The sequence below is a fragment of the Oratosquilla oratoria genome, chromosome 23, assembly GCF_046742065.1.
Source record: "Oratosquilla oratoria isolate Oo_2021 chromosome 23, ASM4674206v1, whole genome shotgun sequence".
Lineage (NCBI taxonomy): Eukaryota > Metazoa > Arthropoda > Malacostraca > Stomatopoda > Squillidae > Oratosquilla > Oratosquilla oratoria.
This window is the reverse complement of record NC_134799.1, coordinates 42,477-64,478: the sequence shown is the minus strand read 5'-3', so window position 1 is coordinate 64,478 and position 22,002 is coordinate 42,477. Positions and strand designations below refer to the sequence as shown.

At 41.7% G+C, this 22,002-nt stretch overlaps 1 protein-coding gene across 1 annotated transcript; it reads right to left on the bottom strand.

Annotated features, from left to right (window-relative positions):
* Positions 1-3,896: 3,896 nt before the first annotated feature.
* Positions 3,897-21,204, bottom strand: LOC143038155 (uncharacterized). Its single transcript, XM_076207173.1, has 3 exons — positions 20,397-21,204; positions 19,919-20,235; positions 3,897-3,998 (listed from the first exon to the last, which is right to left on the bottom strand). The coding sequence occupies exons 1-3, from the start codon at positions 20,473-20,475 to the stop codon at positions 3,897-3,899; spliced, it is 498 nt and encodes a 165-aa protein (XP_076063288.1). The 5' UTR covers positions 20,476-21,204.
* Between the last annotated feature and the right edge of the window lie 798 nt (positions 21,205-22,002).

Sequence of the window (22,002 nt, the reverse complement as noted above, 5' to 3'; positions counted from 1 at the left end):
CATTGTTTCTATGGCCAGAGGTATTAAGAAATACTATTTTAGCTGGGAATGACAATTCATGGCTGGGATACAACCAGGTGTTAGTTGCTATAATTGCATAATGCTGAGAGGGGTCCACATTATCTTTCTCATATAGTTTGGATTCAGTCCTCCATTTTGCTGATAAACCCCTTCACTCTGGTGGTGTACTTTATAGTGTTTGTTTTGAGCAAAGATTAGTGATTTCATAGAGCTAGGGCATGGCTAAATGAAGAACACTTGGATACTACAAGACCTATTTTAGTCGAGAGTCCACCATTTAGCTGTATAGAAGCACATGTCCTTGGGTGGTGCAAAGTCTCTGAAGTGTGCCAGTGTTGAAAAGGTTGACCTAATCATTCCAGGAATGGGAGGATCATTATCACAATGGAAATTTAATTTCTTTAATTTTTGTAAGTTGATACAATTGTCAATACTGTACTCTTATGTCCAAAGCATTTCATATATTAAGGGAAGAATTCAAGTTTATAAATGCCATTATCAATTATTGCCATGTGCCAACTTTTGGCCCACAACATGGATGGACACTGTTTCTGTGAGAACTTAAAAGAGGAAATAAATAATTTTGAGCTTAGTCTTGCTTAAAAGCCAGAGAGTAAAGCAAATCTCAAAATGTAAAGACACAAATCTAATCAGGATGAAAATGGGGTGCATGGCATAAGAAAAGTGCTGATTGGATGAAAAGAGGGTTAGTTGTACATTTCTTCCCCAAAGTGTTTCAAAATTGAGGCCAGATTGGTAGATGTGACAGCATTTTATATCTCACTAAGGTTGTTTGGTATTTCATTTAATTTAGGCATTTCATATATATATATAGATTTATATTTAGGCCAAATGTTTGCAAGTTTATATATATATATATATATACATACATATACATATACCAAGGCTTTTTCCTCCTTACAAGGGAGGTAGCCAAAAAGGAAAAGGCATAAAATCATTCCCACCCATTCCATCCCTGAATACACTCCACACCCCTCCACCCTCCCTCTTATCTTAGCACCTTCTGGATGACGGGTCATCCCTGCACCTTCTCCACTGCCCTGGGTCAGAAGCAGTGTCGCAAGACACAGCACATCCACAGCAAGGCCGCTTCATTAAATCGGTGACCCCCCCTCTCTGCCCAAAAAATGTCCATATCTTTTCCTATAGCTTTCTCACATATCTGTCTTACCACAAAAATATGATCTACGCAACTTCTACCTGTCCTAAATCTACACTGCTCCTCACCAATTACTCCCTCTGTTCCTCTCCTAATCCTCTCAGTCAAGATCCTCCCATAAGCCTTCCCAACTACTACACTCACACTTGTCCCCTTTTCCCTTGTAAAGTGGAACTATACAGGCACTCCTCCAGTCCTCCGGAACTCTACCCTCTCTCCAGCAAACATTAAATAACCTCCCCAGCCAGTCCACCATCATTGTACCTCCTTTTTTTTTTTAGAGATTCTGCATGGCATCCATCCAGACCAGGTGCCTTACCTGCTCTCATCATCTTAACAACTGCCTTCACTTCATCCTTCCTTATTTGTACTCCATTTTCCTCACTCATCCCAGTCATTTTCTTAGCACTTCCCACTGCAACTATCTTTCCCTCCCTATCCTCCTTCACATTTAGCAACTCCCAAAAATACTCTGCCCATCTTCCCCTTACAGCCTTCTCTTCCATTATCATCTCTCCATCTACACCTTTTACCTTTTCTTCTCTACTAGATTCGCCTCCTCTTACTCTTTTAATTTCTTTCCAAAATATCTTTTTATTACTTTCAAAATTTTCTGTCATACACTTATCCCATTTCACATCTGCTCTCCTCTTTGCCTCCTTTACCTTTTGCTTTACTTCTCTTTTCTTTTCTTTGTACCTCTCATATGACTCCCTCGTCCTATTTTGTAGCCAATCTGTGAAAGCTCGCTTCTTCTCTTCTACAACCTTCTTTGTTTCCTCATCCTTCTATTTCCTCCTGTCCTTCTTGTTCCACACACCATCTTTGCACACTTTGTGACTCCCTCCTTGAACCATCCCCATTCCTCCTCCACTCCTAGCTTTAGTCTATCCTTCACTCCCTCCCACTCTTCTCTCAGCTTCTTCTTGTACTCATTCTCCTTTTCCTTTTCATTGAAAGATCAATTGTGAATACCAATTTTAAATGATTGCTCATAATTTCTGCCATTTCTAGTTCTGTATATTCATAATTTTCCTGGCACAGCTTTTCTATTTCTTGTTTATTTAGTTTACCACTTACATATGTGTAAAACAGTTTAGGTTCTTTGCATTTTTCTATTATTTCTTTTTCATAGTTTCTCTTTTCATCTCTGTGTGCGTGTGTGTGTATTGCCATTAAGCAGTATGTTAGGTATGTGACAAACAAGAAATATTGCAGGTGACAGCAGCAAGGGATAGCAGTACCAGTACCCCTGTTCTACAGCCAGGCTCCAGCAGTACCCCTGTTCTGCAGCAAGATGCCTGCAGTGACCCTGTTCTGCAGCCAGGTGCCAGCAGTTATGCCTCACTCTAGCCATACTCATCCCCATCATATGTAGGTTATCTTGTTGTTGTTGTTGGTATTTTTCCAGTGTCACACAAACACATTTCTCACTTCTTTGTTTTTGCATTTCAGAGATGTATTTTTTCTATGAAATGGTTATGTTAGGTTAAGTTAGGATATATTAGATGAGTCAGCCCTGTATTGTGCCTACTGCCCTGGTTCAGAAGCATTGTAACACGACACAGTGCATCTACAGCAAGGCCATTCTACTTAGTCAGCAACCTACCTACCTCTTCATCACCTCTTTGGGCTGCATCAAAATATCATTGACACTTAACAACTCCATCCCCCTATCCCCCACCTGTTCCCATCCTTGCATCATGGTGTGTGCATGTAATAGTTATGTCATCTGTGTAAGAATAAATTTTCATTTCTGAGGTGTTGGGTGTAGGTATATTGTACATATAAAGATTAAAGAGTGTGGGAGATTGAACTGATCCCTGTGGTACTGTTCCTAAAGTTTCTGGTGTGCAATGATTGGACATTATATGACATGTAGACATTTCTACATAGCCATTCTCCACTCACCCCTATCTCCTGTCTTCTCCCTTCCTTGCCCAACAGACATTCCCACATTGCTCACTGCCTCCTTCACCCCAAATATCCATCTCATTCTTGGTTGTCCCCTTAAGTTCACTCCATCCACCTCTGCCTAACACATCTCCTTTATTTATCTATCTTCACTCATTCTTTCTGTATGTCCAAACCATCCCAGTACTCTTTCATCAGCCTTATCTGCTATCTCCTTTTCCGTTCCTGCACCCCTCCTCAGCTTGTTTCTCACTCTAACCAATCTTGTAACTCCTACCATACTTTTTAGACATTTCATCTCAAAGTGGAAGATCATGTACCACAAACTTAATCCCCCAATGGATTATCTCCACCTCCACTTCCCCCAATCCTACCACATGTGACCCCAAATACCTCCAGCCTTTCTCCTTTAAGACTTCCAACTTGCTGCCATCCTGTCTCCTTGTACATCTCATCACTTTACTTTTACCCATATTTACCTTCAAATTTTCTCCTTTTGCATACCTTCCCAAACTCCATCACTAACAACCTTAATCCCCCCTCTCACCAAACCACAAGTGCAGTGTCCTCAAAGAGCAACAGACTCACCTCTCACTTTTCTCCATTTTCTTTAACCACCTCCAGTCCCCTGCCCATTACCCTCACATTTACCTTCTGCAACATCCCATTCATGTACACATTGAACAGCCATACCAACATGACGCATCCCTGTCACAGTCCCACCTTTACCTCTAACCACTAACTCTTTCCATTTCTAATTCTAACAAAGGGTCTACAACTCTCATAGAATCTCTTGAATGCCCTTGACAGCTTCCTCCAATGCCGTATATCTGCAAAACCTCTCATAATGCCTCTCTATTCTGTCATAAACCTTTTTCTGATCCTTAAAGGCCCAGAAAAGATCCTTACATTTTGTTAAAGGTTTCTCATATATCTGCCTTACCACAAATATCTAATCCACGTAACCCCTACCTTTCCTAAACCCACACTGTTCCTCAACAATTACTCCCTATGTTCCTCTCCTAAACCTCTCAAAACCCTCCCATATATCTTCTCAACTACACTCAAACAAACTAATTCCTCTGAAACTACTACTCACATTTGTCCCCTTTTCCCTTGTAAAGCAGAAATATTTAGGCACTCCTCCAGTCCTCTGGCACTCTACCCTCCATTAGAGACACATTAAACAACCTCACTAGTGGAGGAGGAATGGGGATGGTACAAGGAGGGAGTTGCATGGTGTGCAAAATCTGTGTGGAACAAGGAGGATGGGAGGAAATAGTAGAAAGGGTAGTGAGTGGTGGGATGAGGAAGCAAAGAAGGTTCTAGAAGAGAAGAATGAGCTTTCACAGATTGGTTACAAAATAGGACAAGGGGATCATATGAGAGGTACAAAGAAAAGAAAAGAGAAGTAAAGCATAAGATAAAAGAGGCAAAGAGGAGAGCAGATGTGAAATGGGGTAAGAGTATGAGAGAAAATTTTGAAAGTAATAAAAAGATATTTTGGAAATAAACAAAGAGAAAGAGGAGGGGAATTAAGTGAGAAAGGGTGAAGGGTGCAGATGGAGAGTATGGTGTAGGAGATGGCAGTAAGCAGAAGATGGGCAGAGTAGTTAAGGGAGTTACTAAATGTGAAGGAGGATGACGAGAGAGGGATGGTTGCAGTGGAAAGCACTAAGAAAATGAGTGATGAAAATGGAAGAGAAATGGGGAGGGATGGGGTGGGGGCAGTTGTTTACCAGATATCCACCACTCTGTGTGGGAAGCTATTCTTTTTCAGATTTCATCTATAACTATCCTTTTTGAGTTTCTTTTCATGTCCTTTTGTTTTTCTCTTGTCCTACTTTAATAAATCATCTCTATCTAGGACTTCCATTCCTTTCATGATTCTATAAATAGTTGCTACAGTAGATATCCTCTTTCTCTTTGTTCCAGAGTTGGTAGTTCCAATTTGGACAATCTTTGATCATATGTCAATTTGGAGAGTGTGCCATCTTCGTCGATGCTCTGGGGTATTGGCTGCATGTTATTGTGGCAAAGTAGCATGCAGTTGATACTTTAGGGTCTATATGGGGCACCCCTATGGATCAGAGCCACACATCATTTTGTCTGTGATAGAGGAAGTCTCTATTCATAGAAAAATGATGACACTTATTGTACTGTGACTGTCCCTCCATTAGGCTGTCCCCCCACCCTTTGTTACTGTCCCCCCACCCTTTGTTACTGTCCTATACCATTTCTCTGAATATTCATTTCCTTTTTTCACCTACCCTGTGGTGGGGGAAAAGAATGCTGCCACCAAGTCTTCACACTTGAGTTGTATGAGGAGACAAAAAACGGGATGGGGATAGGACTAGGAATCCTGCTACCTGTAGCCCCAAAGGGGACATTCCTAGATAAAAGTAAAGGAATAAGAGGGTCCAGGAGTTTTCTAACCAATGCCCTAAGGTTTGGGTCTTTTAATGTGTGTGGATGTGGTACAGATGAGAGTACAAGGGAAGAGAAAGGCAGTATGTTTGTGAAAAGAAAGATGGATGGGTTGGCATTGAGTGAAACTAAGTTGAAAGGGAAGGGTGAGTGTGAGTTTGGGAGTGTAGTTGGGAGGTTCTCAGGAGAGAAGAGATGGATGAGGGAGAGAAGGGGTGGCTGTACTAATAAGTGAAGAAATAGGTAAGCGTGTAGTGGAGTGAAAGGAGGTTTCTTCAAGCTTAATGTGGATGAAGGTGAAGCTGGGAAGGGATATGTGGGTTTTTGTAAGTGCGTCTGGGGCGGGTAGTGAGAAATGTGTAGAGGAAAGGGAGGCATTTTGAATGGATTTAAATGAGTGCATAGAGGGATTGGGGGGAAATGTAAATATAGTGGTATTGGAAGACCCTAATTCTAGAGTAGGAAATAAACCAATAGATGGAGCGATAGGGTAGTATGGAGTTCCAGGAAAAAATCATAGTGGAGAGTTGATGGTGGAGATGTGTCTCAAAAGAGAGTTGATGAGAGCAAATAGTGTTTAGTAAGAAAGTTGAGCATAAGTACACATGGTAGAGGGTGGTGGATGGAAGGGTGGTAGAGCATTAATGGACCATATAGTGGTAACCAGGAATATAGTAGGAAGAGTTAAGAATGTACATATTCTAAGGGGAGAGAGTAGGGGAATAATTAGATAATTTTTTGGATTGAAGGTAAGTTGAGAGTGGAGAATAGGTGGAGAAAGAGGAAAAGGGCAGAAGGTAGGGAGGTATTTAGAGTGAACTGCTTAAATGAGAAAGAAAAGGAGAAGGAGTATTAGAAGAAGCTGAGAGAGGAGTGGGAGGGAGTAAAGGATAGAGTAGAACTAGGAGTGGAGGAGGAATGGGGATGGTTCAAGGAGGGAGTCATAAGGTGTGCAAAGATGGTGTGTGGAACAAGGAGGGTGGGAGGAAATAGAAGGATGGGTAGTGAGTGGTGGGATGAGAAAGCAAAGAAGGGTGTAGAAGAGAAGAAGCAGGCTTTCATAGATTGGTTATAAATTAGGACGAGGGAATCATATGAGAGGTACAAAGTAAAGAGAAGAGAAGTAAAGCTAAGAGGCAAAGAGGAGAGCAGACGTGAAATGGGGTAAGCATATGACAGAAAATTTTGAAAGTAATAAAAAAATGTTTTGGAAAGAAATTAAAAGAGGAAGAGGAGGCGAATCAAGTAGAGAAGAAAAGATAAAAGGTGCAGATGGAGAGATGATAATGGAAGAGAAGGCAGTGAGAGGAAGATGGGCAGAGTATTTTAGGGAGTTGCTAAATGTGAAGGAGGATAGGGAGGGAAAGATAGCTTCAGTGGGAAATGCTAAGAAAATGATGGTGATGAGTGAGGATAATGGAGGAGAAATAAGGAAGGATGAAATAACGGCAGTTGTTAAGATGATGAAAGCAGGTAAGGCACCTGGTGTGGATGGATGCCATGCATACATACATACATATACCAAGGCTTTTTCCCCCTTACAAGGGAGGTAGCCAAAAAGGGAAAGGCATAAAATCATTTCCACCCATTCCAACCCTGAATACACTCCACACCCCTCCACCCTCCCTCTTAACTGAGCACCTCCTGGATGATGGGTCATCCCTGCACCTTGTCCACTGCCCTGGGTCAGAAGCAGTGTCGCAAGACACAGCACATCCACAGCAAGGCCGCTTCATTAAATCCGCGCCCCCCCCCCTCTCCGTTCCCCCATTGCATAAAAGGAGAGGACAGGGAGAAATCCCTTCAGGCTGCGTCAAATTTTGCTCACACATACTACCTCACCCCCCATCCCCCCATACATTCCACCTCATGCAATCACAACATCATCCATATACAACCATTCTCCATTCACCCCTGTTGTGTGTCCTCTCCCGTCCTTCCTCAACAGACATTCCCCTCTTCCCCAAAGCCCCCTTCACCCCATCCATCCACCTCATCCTAGGACGTTCCCTCATGTTCACTCCCTCCACATCTGCCTTCCATACCTCTTTTACTAGTCTTTCTTCACTCATTCTTTCCATGTGTCCAAACCATCCTAATATTCTTTCATCAACCCTATCTCCCAGCTCCTTTTCCACCCCTGTTCTCCTCACCTCCTCATTTCTCACTCTATCTAGCCTAGTAGCCCCCATCATACTTCTCAGACACCTCATCTCAAACACATTCAAACTCCTTCTCTCTTCTTCTCTTATGTTCCATGTTTCTGCCCCATACAGTGCTGTTGGCACAATCACTCCTTCATACAGTCTTCTCTTAGCATCCATTCCCAAATGTCTATTCCTCATTACACTTTAATCCACCAAGGCATTTACTCGCCTCTCTCAATCTACATTCTGCCTCCACCTCCACTCCACCTTTTCCTGCCACATTTGCACCCAAGTATCTAAAACTATCTACTTCCTCCAGTCACTCTCCCTGAATGCTCACTTCAAGTCTGCTGCCACTTTCACCCTCTGTACATCTCATCACCTTACTTTTACCTACATTTATCTTTAGCTTTCTTCTATCACATACTCTCCCAAACTCTGCCACCAACTTCCTCAATCCCTCCTCCGATCCTGCCACAAATGCAGTGTCGTCTGCAAACAACAGCTGGCTCACCTCCCACTTTTCTCCATTTTCTTTAACCATCTCCAATCCCTGACCCACTACCCTTGCATTTACCTCTCGCACCACCCCATCCATGTATAAGTTGAACAGCCAGGGCAACATAACGCATCCTTGATGAAGTCCCACCTTTACCTCGAACCATTCACTCTCTCCATTTCCAATCCTGACACAAGCTCTACTACTCTCATAAAAACTCTTGACAGCTCCGAGAAGCTTTCCTCCTATCCCGTATATGTGCATAACCTCTCACAGTGCCTTTCTGTCTACCCTATCATAAGCCTTTTCCAGATCCATAAAAGCCCAAAAAACATCCTTCCCCTTTCCTATAGCTTTCTCACATATCTGTCTTACCACAAAGATCTGATCTATACAACCTCTACCCGTCCTAAATCCACACTGTTCCTCACCAATTACTCCTTCTGTTCCTCTCCTAATCCTCTCAATCAAGATCCTCCCATAAGCCTTCCCAACTACACTTAACAAGCTAATCCCTCTGAAACTACTACATTCACACTTGTTCCCTTTTCCCTTGTAAAGAGGAACTATACAGGCACTCGTGCCTTACCTGCTTTCATCATCTTAACAACTGCCTTCACCTCATCCTTCCTTAATTCTCCTCCATTCTCCTCACTCATCACTCTTATTTTCTTCGCATTTCCCACTGCAGCTATCTTTCCCTCCCTATCCTCCTTCACATTTAGCAACTCCCTAAAATATTCTGCCCATCTTCCCCTTACTGCCTTCTCTTCCATTATCATCTCTCCATCTGCACCATTTACCTTTTCTTCTCTACTTGATTTGCCTCCTCTTCCTCTCTTAATTTCTTTCCAAAACATCTTTTTATTACTCTGCCATGCAGAATGTCTAAAAAAAGAAGGTACAGTGATGGTGGACTGGCTGGTGAGGTTATTTAATATTTGCTGGAGAGAGGGTAGAGTGCCGGAGGACTAGAGAAGTGCCTGTATAGTTCCACTTTACAAGGGAAAAGGGTAAAAGTGTGAGTGTAGTAGTTTCAGAGGGATTAGCTTGTTAAGTGTAGTTGGGAAGGCTTATGGGAGGATCTTGATTGAGAGGATTAGGAGAGGAACAGAGGGAGTAATTGGTGAGGAACAGTGTGGATTTAGGACGGGTAGAGGTTGTGTAGATCAAATTTTTGTGGAAAGACAGATATGTGAAAAGGCTATAGGAAAGGGGAAGGATGTTTTTTTGGCTTTTATGGATCTGGAAAAGGCTTATGACAGGGTAGACAGGAAGGCATTGTGGGAGGTTCTGCAGATATACGGGATAGGAGGAAAGGTTCTAGGAGCTGTCAAGAGTTTTTACGGGAGTAGTAGAGCATGTGTCAGGATTAGAAATGGAGAGAGTGAGTGGTTTGAGGTAAAGGTGGGACTTTGTCAGGGATGTGTTATGTCTCCCTGGCTGTTCAACTTATACATGGATGGGGTGGTGCGAGAGGTAAATGCAAGGGTATTGGGTCAGGGATTGGAGATGGTTAAAGAAAATGGAGAAAAGTGGGAGGTGAGCCAGCTGTTGTTTGCGGACGACACTGCGCTTGTGGCACGATCAGAGGATAAATGTGGGTAAAAGTAAGGTGATGAGATGTACAAGGGGTGAAAGTGGCAGCAGACTGGAAGTGAGCATTAACCTCTTCACTACGGGGCACATCACATGTCTGGCAGCATTAGCTGCCCGACGTGCGATGTTGCGTCATAATAATCGCATTATAGAAAATAAAGTCAGTGCTCAATCGTTTGTTCTCTTTCACCTTGTATTTTGATAACCATAGAAAACTGATGAAGCCAGTTTAGAGAGAATGAAAATTAAGTAGGTACGACTACAATAAATATAATCAATATGGCAACATCGGCAACGAGTACCCACTTGCTCCTCAAGCCGCCTACGTAGGCGTCACCGTATGGAAGTGGTTAAGGGAGAGTGACTGGAGGAAGTGGATGGTTTTAGATACATGGGTGCAAATATGGCAGGAAAAGATGGAGTGAAGGTGGAGGTAGAATGTAGATTGAAAGGAGCAAGTAAATGCCTTGGTGGATTAAAAAGTGTAATGAGGAATAGACATCTGGGAATGGATGCTAAGAGGAGACTGTATGAAGGAGTGATTGTGCCAACAGCACCGTATGAAGCAGAAACATGGAACATAAGAGAGGAAGAGAGAAGGAGTTTGAATGTGTTTGAGATGAGGTGTCTGAGAAGTATGATAGGGGTTACTAGGCTAGATAGAGTGAGAAATGAGGAGGTGAGGAGGAGAACAGGTGGAAAGGGAGTTGGGAGATAGGGTTGATGAAAGAATATTAGGATGGTTTGGACACATGGAAAGAATGAGTGAAAAAAGACTAGTAAAAGAGGTATGGAAGGCAGATGTGGAGGGAGTGAACATGAGGAGACGTCCTAGGATGAGGTGGATGGATGGGGTGAAGGGGGCTTTGGGGAAGAGGGGAATGTCTGTTGAGGAAGGACGGGAGAGGACAGAAGACGGGTGAATGGAGAATGGTTGTATATGGATGATGTGATTGCATGAGGTGGAATGTGTGGGGGGATATGTGTGAGGTAGTATGTGTGAGCAAAATTTGACGCAGCCCGAAGGGATTTCTCCCCGTCCTCTCCTTTTATGCAATGGGGGGACGGAGAGGGGGGGGTGCCAATTTAATGAAGCGGCCTTGCTGTGGATGTGCTGTGCCTTGCAACACTGCCTCTGATCCAGGGCAGTGGACAAGGTGCAGGGATGACCCGTCATCCAGGAGGTGCTAAGATAAGAGGGAGGGTGAAGGGGAGTGGAATATATTTAGGAATGGAATGGGTGGGAATGATTTTTTGCCTTTTCTTTTTGGCTACCCCCCTTGTAAGGGGGAAAAAGCCTTGGTATATATAGGTACGCGCGAAAACAAGCGCGGCACTACGATCGCACTGGTACTGTTTACATCGCCATAATTTTGCGACCCGTTGGATTTTGTTTGGCTTAGTTTGAATGCTTTAAGCGTTCAGAGTATGCGCGTGATATTCAAATTATCTTGTTATTGTGCAAGTGTATACCTGATTCTTCAAAAGCAAATAAATATTCACCAATTCAAACGCAAATTTGGTTTTTCGAGTAAAAATATTAAGGTAAGACTTCAATAACATTATATTTTAATGTGATAATGTTGTTTTTTAACCCATTTTCTCCCATATATTAGCAGCTCAGTATCATTGGGTAATATACACTTGGTGATTTTTTTACCCAAAAATCTTCGCATGCCAAGTTGCATGTGCGCCGAATGGCCCGGCTCCGCCGTTTGGCCTTTTAAGGCAACAATTCCACAAATCAATCAATCAACCAAGTTGCATGTCAATTGGGCCAGTGGTTTGAATTTTATTGATTATTTCTAAATTGACAACAGTTGCCATGACAACATGATAGATGTTAGTAAGAATGGTATAAGAAGGTCCTTCAATATTAATGCTCAGGTGATTTATTGACCCATAAATTTTATGGGTCAATAAATCACCTGAGCATGTCATTAACATTGCAGGACCTTCTTATACCATCCTTACTAACACCTATCATGTTGCCATGGCAACTGTTGTCAATTTAGAAATAATCAATAAAATCCAAACCACTGGCCCAATTGACATGCAACTAGGCATGTAATGGTTTTTGGGTCAACAAATCACCAAGTGTATAATACACAACGATCTTAAGCTGCTCATAACCGGGAGAAAATAAATCAAAAAACAATTTTCTTACATTTAAATAATATTTTATTGATGCCTTACCTTAATATTTTTACTAAGAAAATTAATTTGCCGAGGTTGATAACCAAATTTGCGTTTGAATCGGTGAATATTTGTTTGCTTTTGAAGAATCGGGCTTTATGATAAAACCTTCACATGCCAAGTTGCATGTCAATTGGGTCAGCAGTTTGGATTTTATAGATTATTTCTAAATTGACAACAGTTGCCATGGCAACATGATAGGTGTTAGTAAGAATGGTATAAGAAGAAGGTCCTGCAATGTTAATGACATGCTCAGGTGATTTATTGACCCATAAAGTCTTCACATACCAAGTTGCATGTCAATTGGGCCAGCGGTTTGGATTTTATTATTTCTAAATTGACAACAGTTGCCATGGCAACATGATAGGTGTTAGTAAGAATGGTACAAAAAGAAGGTCCTGCAATGTTAATGACATGCTCAGGTGATTTGTTAACCCATAAAACCTTCACATGCCAAGTTGCATGTCAATTGGGCCAGCTGTTTGGATTTTATAGATTATTTCTAAATTGACAACAGTTGCCATGGCAACATGATAGGTGTTAGTAAGAATGGTATAAGAAGAAGGCCCTGCAAGGTGATTTGTTGACCTATAAAACCTTCACATGCCAAGTTGCATGTCAATTGGTCCAGTGGTTTGGATTTTATTGATTATTTCTTAATTGACAACAGTTGCCATGGCAACATGATAGGTGGTGGTGTTGTTGTTGTTGTCGTTCCCTAGACTGTCTGTCCGAGCAGTCCCGTCTCCCCAAGGAAGGCCACAGCCGAAACTGGGTTTTCCCACAAATCCTTTATAGAGTGTATGTTGTGTTGTTTGCGTGCATGATTGTGTATAATGCAGTCTTCCATTATGTGTTGTATGGTATGGGGTGAAGTGTTACATCCTGGGCAGCTGTTCACAACACAGTCGTCCAGCCTCTTCTGGTAGCTTAGAAGTGCTGGGTGGTGACCGCATCGCAGTCTGGCCAAGTGGATTCTGTCCTTTCGTGGGAGAGAGGATTCAGAAGGGTGGATATCAGGGGGTCTGGCATGCAGCAGTGTGTTGTCTTTCAGTGTGTTAATGGAGCGGTGAGTGATATGATTATGAATATGTTTCCGGAGGCTGGTATTTGGTGGTTGTGGAGGAAGAGAAGAGAGTATCTGTGCGTAATAAAGGTCTTTGGGTGTAGTTTTAATGTTTCTTGGTGTGTGTGGGTGTTCTGCTATGTAGTGTAGCGGGTGTGATGTGTTTGTGGTGGCTGCAGCAAGTGTTTGTGTGCCTCTCATGTCGAGGTGGTCCTTGACTTTGAGGACTTTTGTTTCATGGTGTAAATGGTCTGTAGGTGTTGTATTTGTGCAGCCTGTAATTGTTTTTCGGGCTTTGTTTTGTATGATTTGAAGGGTGTTGTGGTGTGTCTCACTGAGATTAGGAGCCCATGCAGGACTCGCATAATTCATCACTGAGCGTATGCATTGTTTGTATATTGTTATATTAGTTTGTCCAAATGTTGTTCCAGTGATTGACTTAAGTGCGTTAAGTCTAGGTGTGCATTTGTTTTTTATGTTTGTGATGTGTTGTTTGAAAGACATCGATGTATCGTATGTTACACCAAGAATTTTCGGTGTGTTTGTGTGTGGTATTAGAGTGTTGTTGATGTAGAGATGAGGTATGTATTTGTGTTCTTTTGTCCAGTTGGTGAGAAGTGTTGCTGTAGATTTGGTTGGAGCTATTTTGAGTCTGTTTGTGATGAACCATGTGTTGAGTGTGTCAAGGTAAGGCTGGATTATTTCTGCAGCTTTGTCTGTGTTACGATGTGTGCATGTGATTGTTATGTCATCTGCGTAGGAAGAGATTTGTATTTCTGAGGTGTCTGGTGTGGGTAAGTCATGCATGTATAGATTAAATAATGTGGGGGATAGAACTGAGCCCTGTGGTACTCCGTTCTTAATGTTTCTGATGTGCGATGATTGGCCATTATATGACACATGAGCATTCCTGGAGCTGCAACGTCTACGTCGTGGGACCACCCCCCAACCCCAAGAGTTGGGGGCCAATCAGCAGCAACCACCCCTGGCCATCAGCTCTACGCAGATGGCACCGATCCCCAAGGAGGAGCTACGCCTACCTGGGGGAGTACCACATGATAGGTGTTAGTAAGAATGGTATAAGAAGAGGGTCCTGCAATGCTGTTGACATGCTCAGGTGATTTATTGGCCCATAAAACCTTTACATGCTAAGTTGCATGTCAATTGGGCCAGTGGTTTGGATTTTATTGATGATAATCTGAAAATTTACAACTTCATGGTTGCCATGAAAAGGCAAATATGGTATGATGGAGATGTCTTGCATTGTTTTTGACATGCTCATGTGATTTGTTGATCCTTAAAACCCAAGTTTACCGAATTTCAATAAAATTGGACCAGTGGTTTAGAGTTAATGTATATTTCTTTACCGGAATCTTTACAAATTACTACCCTTAATTCTAACATTTTGTTATGGTAAAGTCTAGCCAAAAATGCAGACTAAAAAATACATACATACATACATATACCAAGGCTTTTTCCCCCTTACAAGGGAGGTAGCCAAAAAGGGAAAGGGATAAAAACACTCCCACCCATTTCATCCCTACATACACTCCACATCCCTCCCACCCTCCCTCTCATCTGAGCACCTCCTGGATGACGGGTCATCCCTGCACCCTGCCCACCGCCCTGGGTCAGAAGCAGTGTCGCAAGACACAGCACATCCACAGCAAGGCCGCTTCATTTAATCGGCGACCCCCCCTCTCCGTCCCCCCTTGCATATAAGGAGAGGACGGGGAGAAATCTCTTCGGGCTGCGTCAAAATTTACTCACACATACTACCCCACCCCCCACCCCCCTGCCCATTCCTCCTCATGCAATCACAACATCATCCATATACAACCATTCTCCACTCACCTCTGTCTTCCGTCCTCTCCCTTCCTTCCTCAACAGACATTCCCCTCTTCCCCAAAGCCCCCTTCACCCCATCCATCCACCTCATCCTAGGACGTCCCCTCATGTTCACTCCCTCCACATCTGCCTTCCATACCTAAAGGGCTAAAAAAATAATTTAAAAAAATCGCATTTCCTTTATTTTTCAAGCTATTTCAAAGATTTAAAAAGCATTTTGTTTCTAATAAAGTTGTCTTTCATATGCAACAATAAGTTGAGGGTTAAATTTTTTTTGAAAATTTTGATCCCGTACCTAGTATATATATGTATGTATCAACAATTCGATTGAGGTAGAGGACTGTACAGAATCTATTTGGGTAGAGATTATAGGCAAGAATAAGAAAGTTATTATTGGTGTCTTGTATAGGCCTAACCTCAGCATTGAGCAGACTGATCCCCTGATTCATGAAATTTGCAGAGTATCCCAGTACAAAAACATTATCACGGGAGATTTTTTTTATAGAAACATTGACTGGGAAACTTTAGTAGGAGATCAGGAAACAAAACAATTCTTAGATGTGGTGCAGGATAATTTCCTAAAACAAATGATTACTGATCCCACGAGGGGAGAAAATACTCTGGACTTACTTTTAACTAATAATGAGCACCTAATGAGTAACATAAAAGTGGGAGATAGTCTAGGGCTCTAGGCTCTAGTGATCATCAAGAAATAAGATTTAATATTATTTGGGAAGAATTAAAAAGCACGAACTTTGTCCAAGTACCAGACTTCATGAGAGCAAACTTTGACAGTATAAAAACCTATTTGAAATTGAATATGAAATGTCATACAGGCGTTACAGACATTTCAGACATTATTGGCGTGGTTAGGTCTCGGCACATGACCAGGGGTCGGGTCACGGAGGGTAGTATGCATACCTTGGGTCAGGTCACTTGGGGGCAGGGGCTCAACAGACATGTCAGCGATTTGGATGAAATGTATAGCAATCTAAATGATTTAATTATTACTGCACAAAATACATTTATCCCCCTGAAGTCAATACAGAAAAATGGTAATACTCCCAAATGGATGATGGACAGATTGAAACATGAAATTGGAATGAAAAGAGGACTTTACATAAAAATAGAAAATAGGGAAATGCATCTCAGATCAAGATAAAACAAAATGGCCGAGCAGGTTAAAAAGAATACACATACAGCAAAACGTAATTATGAAATTAAGGTTGCCAGTCATGCAAGATCCCAAAGCGTTGCTTTCATCTCCATAGAACAAAAAATAAAGAAAGAATAGGACCAATTAAAAATGATGAAAATGTCATGGTAGTATCGGTGTAGTATCGAAGGAAAAAGTGAGTGAGGAGTTTAACAAATATTTTCTCTCGGTGTTTACTAATAAGAGGTTAGATAAAGTACCTGACTGCGATCCGATTTCACTGTACAACAAATTTCAGGATTAAGAAGAAAACATAGTTCTCATGTGCGTTTTATTATGAAGTTCAGTGCCACGTCACAATTTTTTGTAAATCGCTGTTTTAATAATTATGCAATTAATAGAGATTTCCAAGGTTCCATAAATATATTTTGCTCCCAAAGTCAGATTAAATGTCTTCATTGTATTTATTTAATTAATATATAACACAGGGGAACACTTTTTCAGTAACATTGGATATTTTAACGGATTTTGAAAGAGTTTTAGGCGCTGATTTCAAATCTGAAATTAGTTTTTCTCTACAAGCTCTAGTTTGTATGCAATTTGAGGTTAATGAAATTGTACATATGTGAACTTGCGTAAACCATGTATAAGCATTTTAACGTCCATATATATAGATAGCTTCTAATATTTTGATCGTTCTTCTTTTGTTTCAGTTCAAACATGGCTTCCAGAATGAGACATCATTGCAGAAACAAGCCTGATGCCTTCTGCTACATATGTGGATGCTACACACTCAATCGTCAGAGACGTAACATATCCTCGTTCATCAAGCGTGCCTACAAGGCATATTTTGAAGTTCATCTTGGTGATCAAGACAAGCAATGGGCTCCTCATGTTGTGTGCCACAATTGTGAGGAAATGCTTCGAGACTGGACCAAAGGAAAACGCAAAGGTCTGCCTTTTGGAGTTCCAATGATTTGGCGCGAACCCACCAACCATGTAACTGACTGTTATTTCTGCATGGTAAACACAACGGGTGTTGGGAAGAAAAACCGACATAAGATTACGTATCCGAACATTCCCTCAGCTATTCGGCCTGTTCCGCACTCTGAAGAAGTACCTGTTCCAGTTTTCAAAGGCTTGCCTTCATTGGACGATAAAGACATTGGACATGATACAAGCCAGCAAGACAGTTGTGACAGTGAATTGTCAGAAAAGTGTTCACAATCGGAGGACTGTTCTTCAGACACTGAACCTTTCCCCGTCCCTAAGCCTCTTCCCCAGGCTGAACTGAATGATTTAGTGCGGGATTTAGGTCTTTCAAAGAAAGCAGCAGAGCTTTTGGCATCAAGATTACAAGGCAGAAATCTTGTTGATCACTCTGTTAAAGTATCATATTTCAGAAAGCGTGACCAGCTTTTTGTGACCTTCTTTTCAAAAGACAGACAGTTTGTTTACTGCCATGACATCCCAGGGCTTCTCAAAGAACTGGGTGTACCTTACTATAGTCCTGCTGAATGGAGACTCTTTTTAGACAGTTCAAAACGCAGTCTAAAGTGTGTTCTTTTACATAATGGCAATGTTTATGGAGCAGTACCTGTCGGTCACTCAGTGCATTTGCGGGAAGACTATGATGATATGAGAATGGTCATGGACTTATTAAAGTATCATGAGCACAATTGGATAATTTGTGTAGACTTAAAGATGGTCAACTTTCTTCTTGGACAACAGAAAGGTTTCACCAAGTTTCCATGTTTCCTCTGTATGTGGGACAGCCGAGCACGAGACAGACATTGGGTCCAGAAGGACTGGCCTATTCGTGACACCCTTGAAGCAGGCATGCCAAATATCATACAAGACCCAATTGTAAACAGAGATAAGATCATCTTTCCTCCTCTTCACATCAAATTAGGTTTGATGAAACAATTTGTCAAGGCACTGGAAACCGAAGGTGAATGTTTCCAACACATCATCACAGCTTTACCAGGGTTATCATTTGAGAAGATCAAAGCAGGCGTGTTTGATGGCCCACAGATTCGAACCCTAATTCGTGATGATCAGTTTGTTGCTAAGATGACCGCTTTAGAAAGGGCAGCATGGTTATCCTTTGTGGCAGTTGTTCAGAACTTCCTTGGAAACAATAAGGCGGAGAACTACAGTGAACTTGTGAACAGAATGCTCCTCGCTTTTCGTGATCTCGGGTGCAACATGAGCATCAAGCTTCATATTTTGAACAGCCACCTTGATCAGTTCCCTGACAACCTGGGGGCTGTGAGTGACGAACAAGGAGAACGATTCCACCAAGACCTAAAGATCATGGAAGAACGCTACCAAGGGCGCTGGGACAAAAGTATGATGGCTGACTACTGCTGGAGCATTAAATGAAATTGCCCAGATGAAATGTACAAACGCAAAAGTTACAAACGCAAATTCCTGCCTGAAAAAAATACACAAAGAAATTGATAAGCTTCCATCAGCTGTGGTGATGTTCTGAAGGATGCTAATCTAACTTTGGGATAGATGTTCTGTTAATGTTCTGTTTCTTTTGCCTTAATAAATGTACAGAAATGGCTTTCATACTGTTTTAAGATTCAAGTGAACAAAAGAATTGTGGCTGATATTGCAATTTCCTATAATAACGAAAATTTAAAAAATAAATAAAAATGTCAAATTGCATAAAATCTGTAGCTTGCAGACAAAACCCGACTTCAGATTTGAAATCAGCACACTCAAGTTGACTATAGAAAAGTCTTTTTTTAAATGCAACAAAATGAGTGTTCCCCAGTGTAATGAATCGGCATGTTTGTTAGCTTTATATGATGTATTAACCTACAATCTATTATTTACTTCTTCTTTTATAAGACGTCTCAGGCGTGTCACGCTTCAGGTTCCAACAGAAGTCAGCCAGCATAGCAGGGCTCCATTTTCCCTTGTACCTGTTTTCCATTGACGCTATATCTTGATGGAACCTCTCTCCATGTTCATCACTCACATCTGCTGCATTCTCTGGGAAAAAGGACAGATGAGAATGAAGAAAGTGTATCTTCAGTGACATATTGCATCCGAGATCTTGGTAGCATTTGATTAGCCTCTCCACTTTACGCTCTCGCTGGGACTCTTGGTGCTTTCCCAGAAGCCCTTTGCATACATCTTTGAATGCATGCCAGGCCGCTAGCTCAGGTTCATCCATTGTCGCCTCAAAGTCCTCATCATTTATAAGCTTGCGAATCTGAGGGCCTACAAATATACCCTCTTTAATCTTGGCATCACTAATTTTAGGGAAGATCCCTTTGAGATACTGGAAACATGGCTTGTTATGTTGCAGTGCTTTGGTAAATTGCTTCATTAGGCCTAGTTTTATATGCAGTGGTGGCAAAATGATTTTCTCCTTCTTAACTAGTGGCTCATGAATTACATTATGGCATCCAAGCGTCAGAGATTCCCGAGATGGCCATTCTGAGCGTATATAATGTTCTGATCTGGCCCTACTGTCCCACTTGCAAAGAAAGCACATAAATTTGGTGTATCCAGTTTGTAGCCCATTAAGTATGGCTACTACTTTCAAGTCTGCACAAATTAACCACTCATGCTCTTTGTAACTTATGCGGTCTAGAATAAAAGCAAGATTCTCATATGTCTCTCTTAAAATGACTGAGTAAGCAACTGGAACTGAAGGCATGGTGTTCCCAATGTGCAACAGAACTGCTTTTATGCTGTAAAGGGATCCATCTATGAATAGCCTCCACTCATTGGGTTCATAGGACAGCTCAAGGGCACTGAATAGGCCTCTGATATCATTACAATAAGTCAAGTTGTTTTCCAAAGTGAAGAAATCCTGTAGATTTGCAGAACGCTTCCTAAATACTGTAATTTGAGCTTCATCCAACAGGTGCCATTGTTGCAAACGTGAGGCCAGGAGTTCACTCTGTTGCTTAGTAAGTGTTAGATCACGAACTAGATCATTGAGTTCTGGTTGGGTGATGAGGTGTGGTTTCTTATCAGATTCAAGTTGTGTCGTATATGTTGCATCTTGAGATTCTGAATCGTCTGAGTTGCTCGTGTCATCGCTTGGTAGTTCAGAGGGCGGCTGTGGTACAGGAATATCACTTGAATGTAGAACTGGGCGAATAGCAGACTGAAGATCTGGATACACGATAGATTTCTTGCCTTTTCTGTTGCGACCTGCAGGAAAATAAAATAAAATCAGACTAAAAATGGATACTATTGGTTGTGATCACGTGCAAAAATAGTGGAAGTGCAACTTATGTATTTCGATCTTTTTTATTGATACATCTCTTGAAAATATATATAAAAACAGTAAAAAATAAACACTGAACACCCACCTTTAATATCCGTTAAGCAGAAGTAGCAATCTGTTGAGTGGTCCTTTGGCTCCCTCCAGACCATTGGTACGCCAAACATGAGGCCAGTCCCTTTGCCTTTCACCCAGGCAGAAAGGGAACTTGTACACCTGACACAACATATGTGAGGTGCCCAGCTTTTGTCCTGGTCACCCACTTTACATCCAAAGTACAGCTCATAAAGTTTCTTTACACGTTGAGTCAACTGTCTCTTGTATTGCCTTAACCCCTTCCATACGGTGCCGCACACGTAGGCGTCATGGACTTAGATCTCGGTGGCAGCAACCAATGCCAGCCGTACGACGTGTCGTAATAATACTCACATCATAAAATATAGTCACCGCTTATATCGATCGTTCTCTCTTCACCCGTGAATTTTGATAACCATAGAAAATGCGATTACAAAAGAATTAGAAAGAATGTCATTATGGAGGGGCGACTACAATAAATATAATCAAGACGCCGATATGGCAGCCTCGCGAATACACTCGCTCCCCATGACGCCTACGTGTGCGGCACCGTATGGAAGGGGTTAATGTAACTGATCCACATATATAACAAAACTTGTCTGGCGAATTCTTGCATTCTCTAGGCATCTTAACTCTGTATCCTGTTAAGAAAAAAAAACCACATAGCTATGTGAAAAATTATATAAATGGTAAAAGCAACAAAAAATACCGTTCAGATAGACATTGCGGGCACTGCTATTTACGAAGAACTGGAGGGTCACAGAAAGAAACGGATGTTATATTCGTGATCTACGCAAAAAATAACTCTAGAAAAGGATAGTCTCATTTCCGTTTTTTTTTTTTTCATTGTTATACAGTGTTTTCAGTGGGGATGAAGAAAGTAGTCTATCTAATATCAGCATAAGTAAAGTAGAAGTAGTCAAGCAGATTGAAAGGCTTAAAGCCACAAATTCCCGGGTCCAGACGAAATTTTTCCAAGAATGCTTAAGGAGTGTAAATTTGAAATCTGCAACCAGTTAACTGAAAAAAGGAGGTACAGTGATGGTGGACTGGCTGGTGAGGTTATTTAATGTCTGCTGGAGAGAGGGTAGAGTGCCGGAGGACTGGAGGAGTGCCTGTATAGTTCCACTTTATAAGGGAAAAGGGGACAAGTGTGAGTGTAGTAGTTTCAGAGGGATTAGCTTGTTAAGTTTAGTTGGGAAGGCTTATGGGAGGATCTTGATTGAGAGGATTAGGAGGAACAGAGGGAGTAATTGGTGAGGAACAGTGTGGATTTAGGACGGATAGAGGTTGTGCAGATCAGATTTTTGTGATAAGACAGATATGTGAGAAAGCTATAGGAAAGGGGAAGGATGTTTTTTTTGGCTTTTATGGATCTGGAAAAGGCTTACGACAAGGGTAGACAGAAAGGCACTGTGGGAGGTTTTGCAGATTTATGGGATAGGGGGAAAGGTTCTAGGAGCTGTCAAGAGTTTTTACGAGGGTAGTAGAGCATGTGTCAGGATTAGAAATGGAGAGAAGGATGCGTTATGTCTCCCTGGCTGTTCAACTTATACATGGATGGGGTATTGCGAGAGGTAAATGCAAGGGTATTGGGTCAGGGATTGGAGATGGTTAAA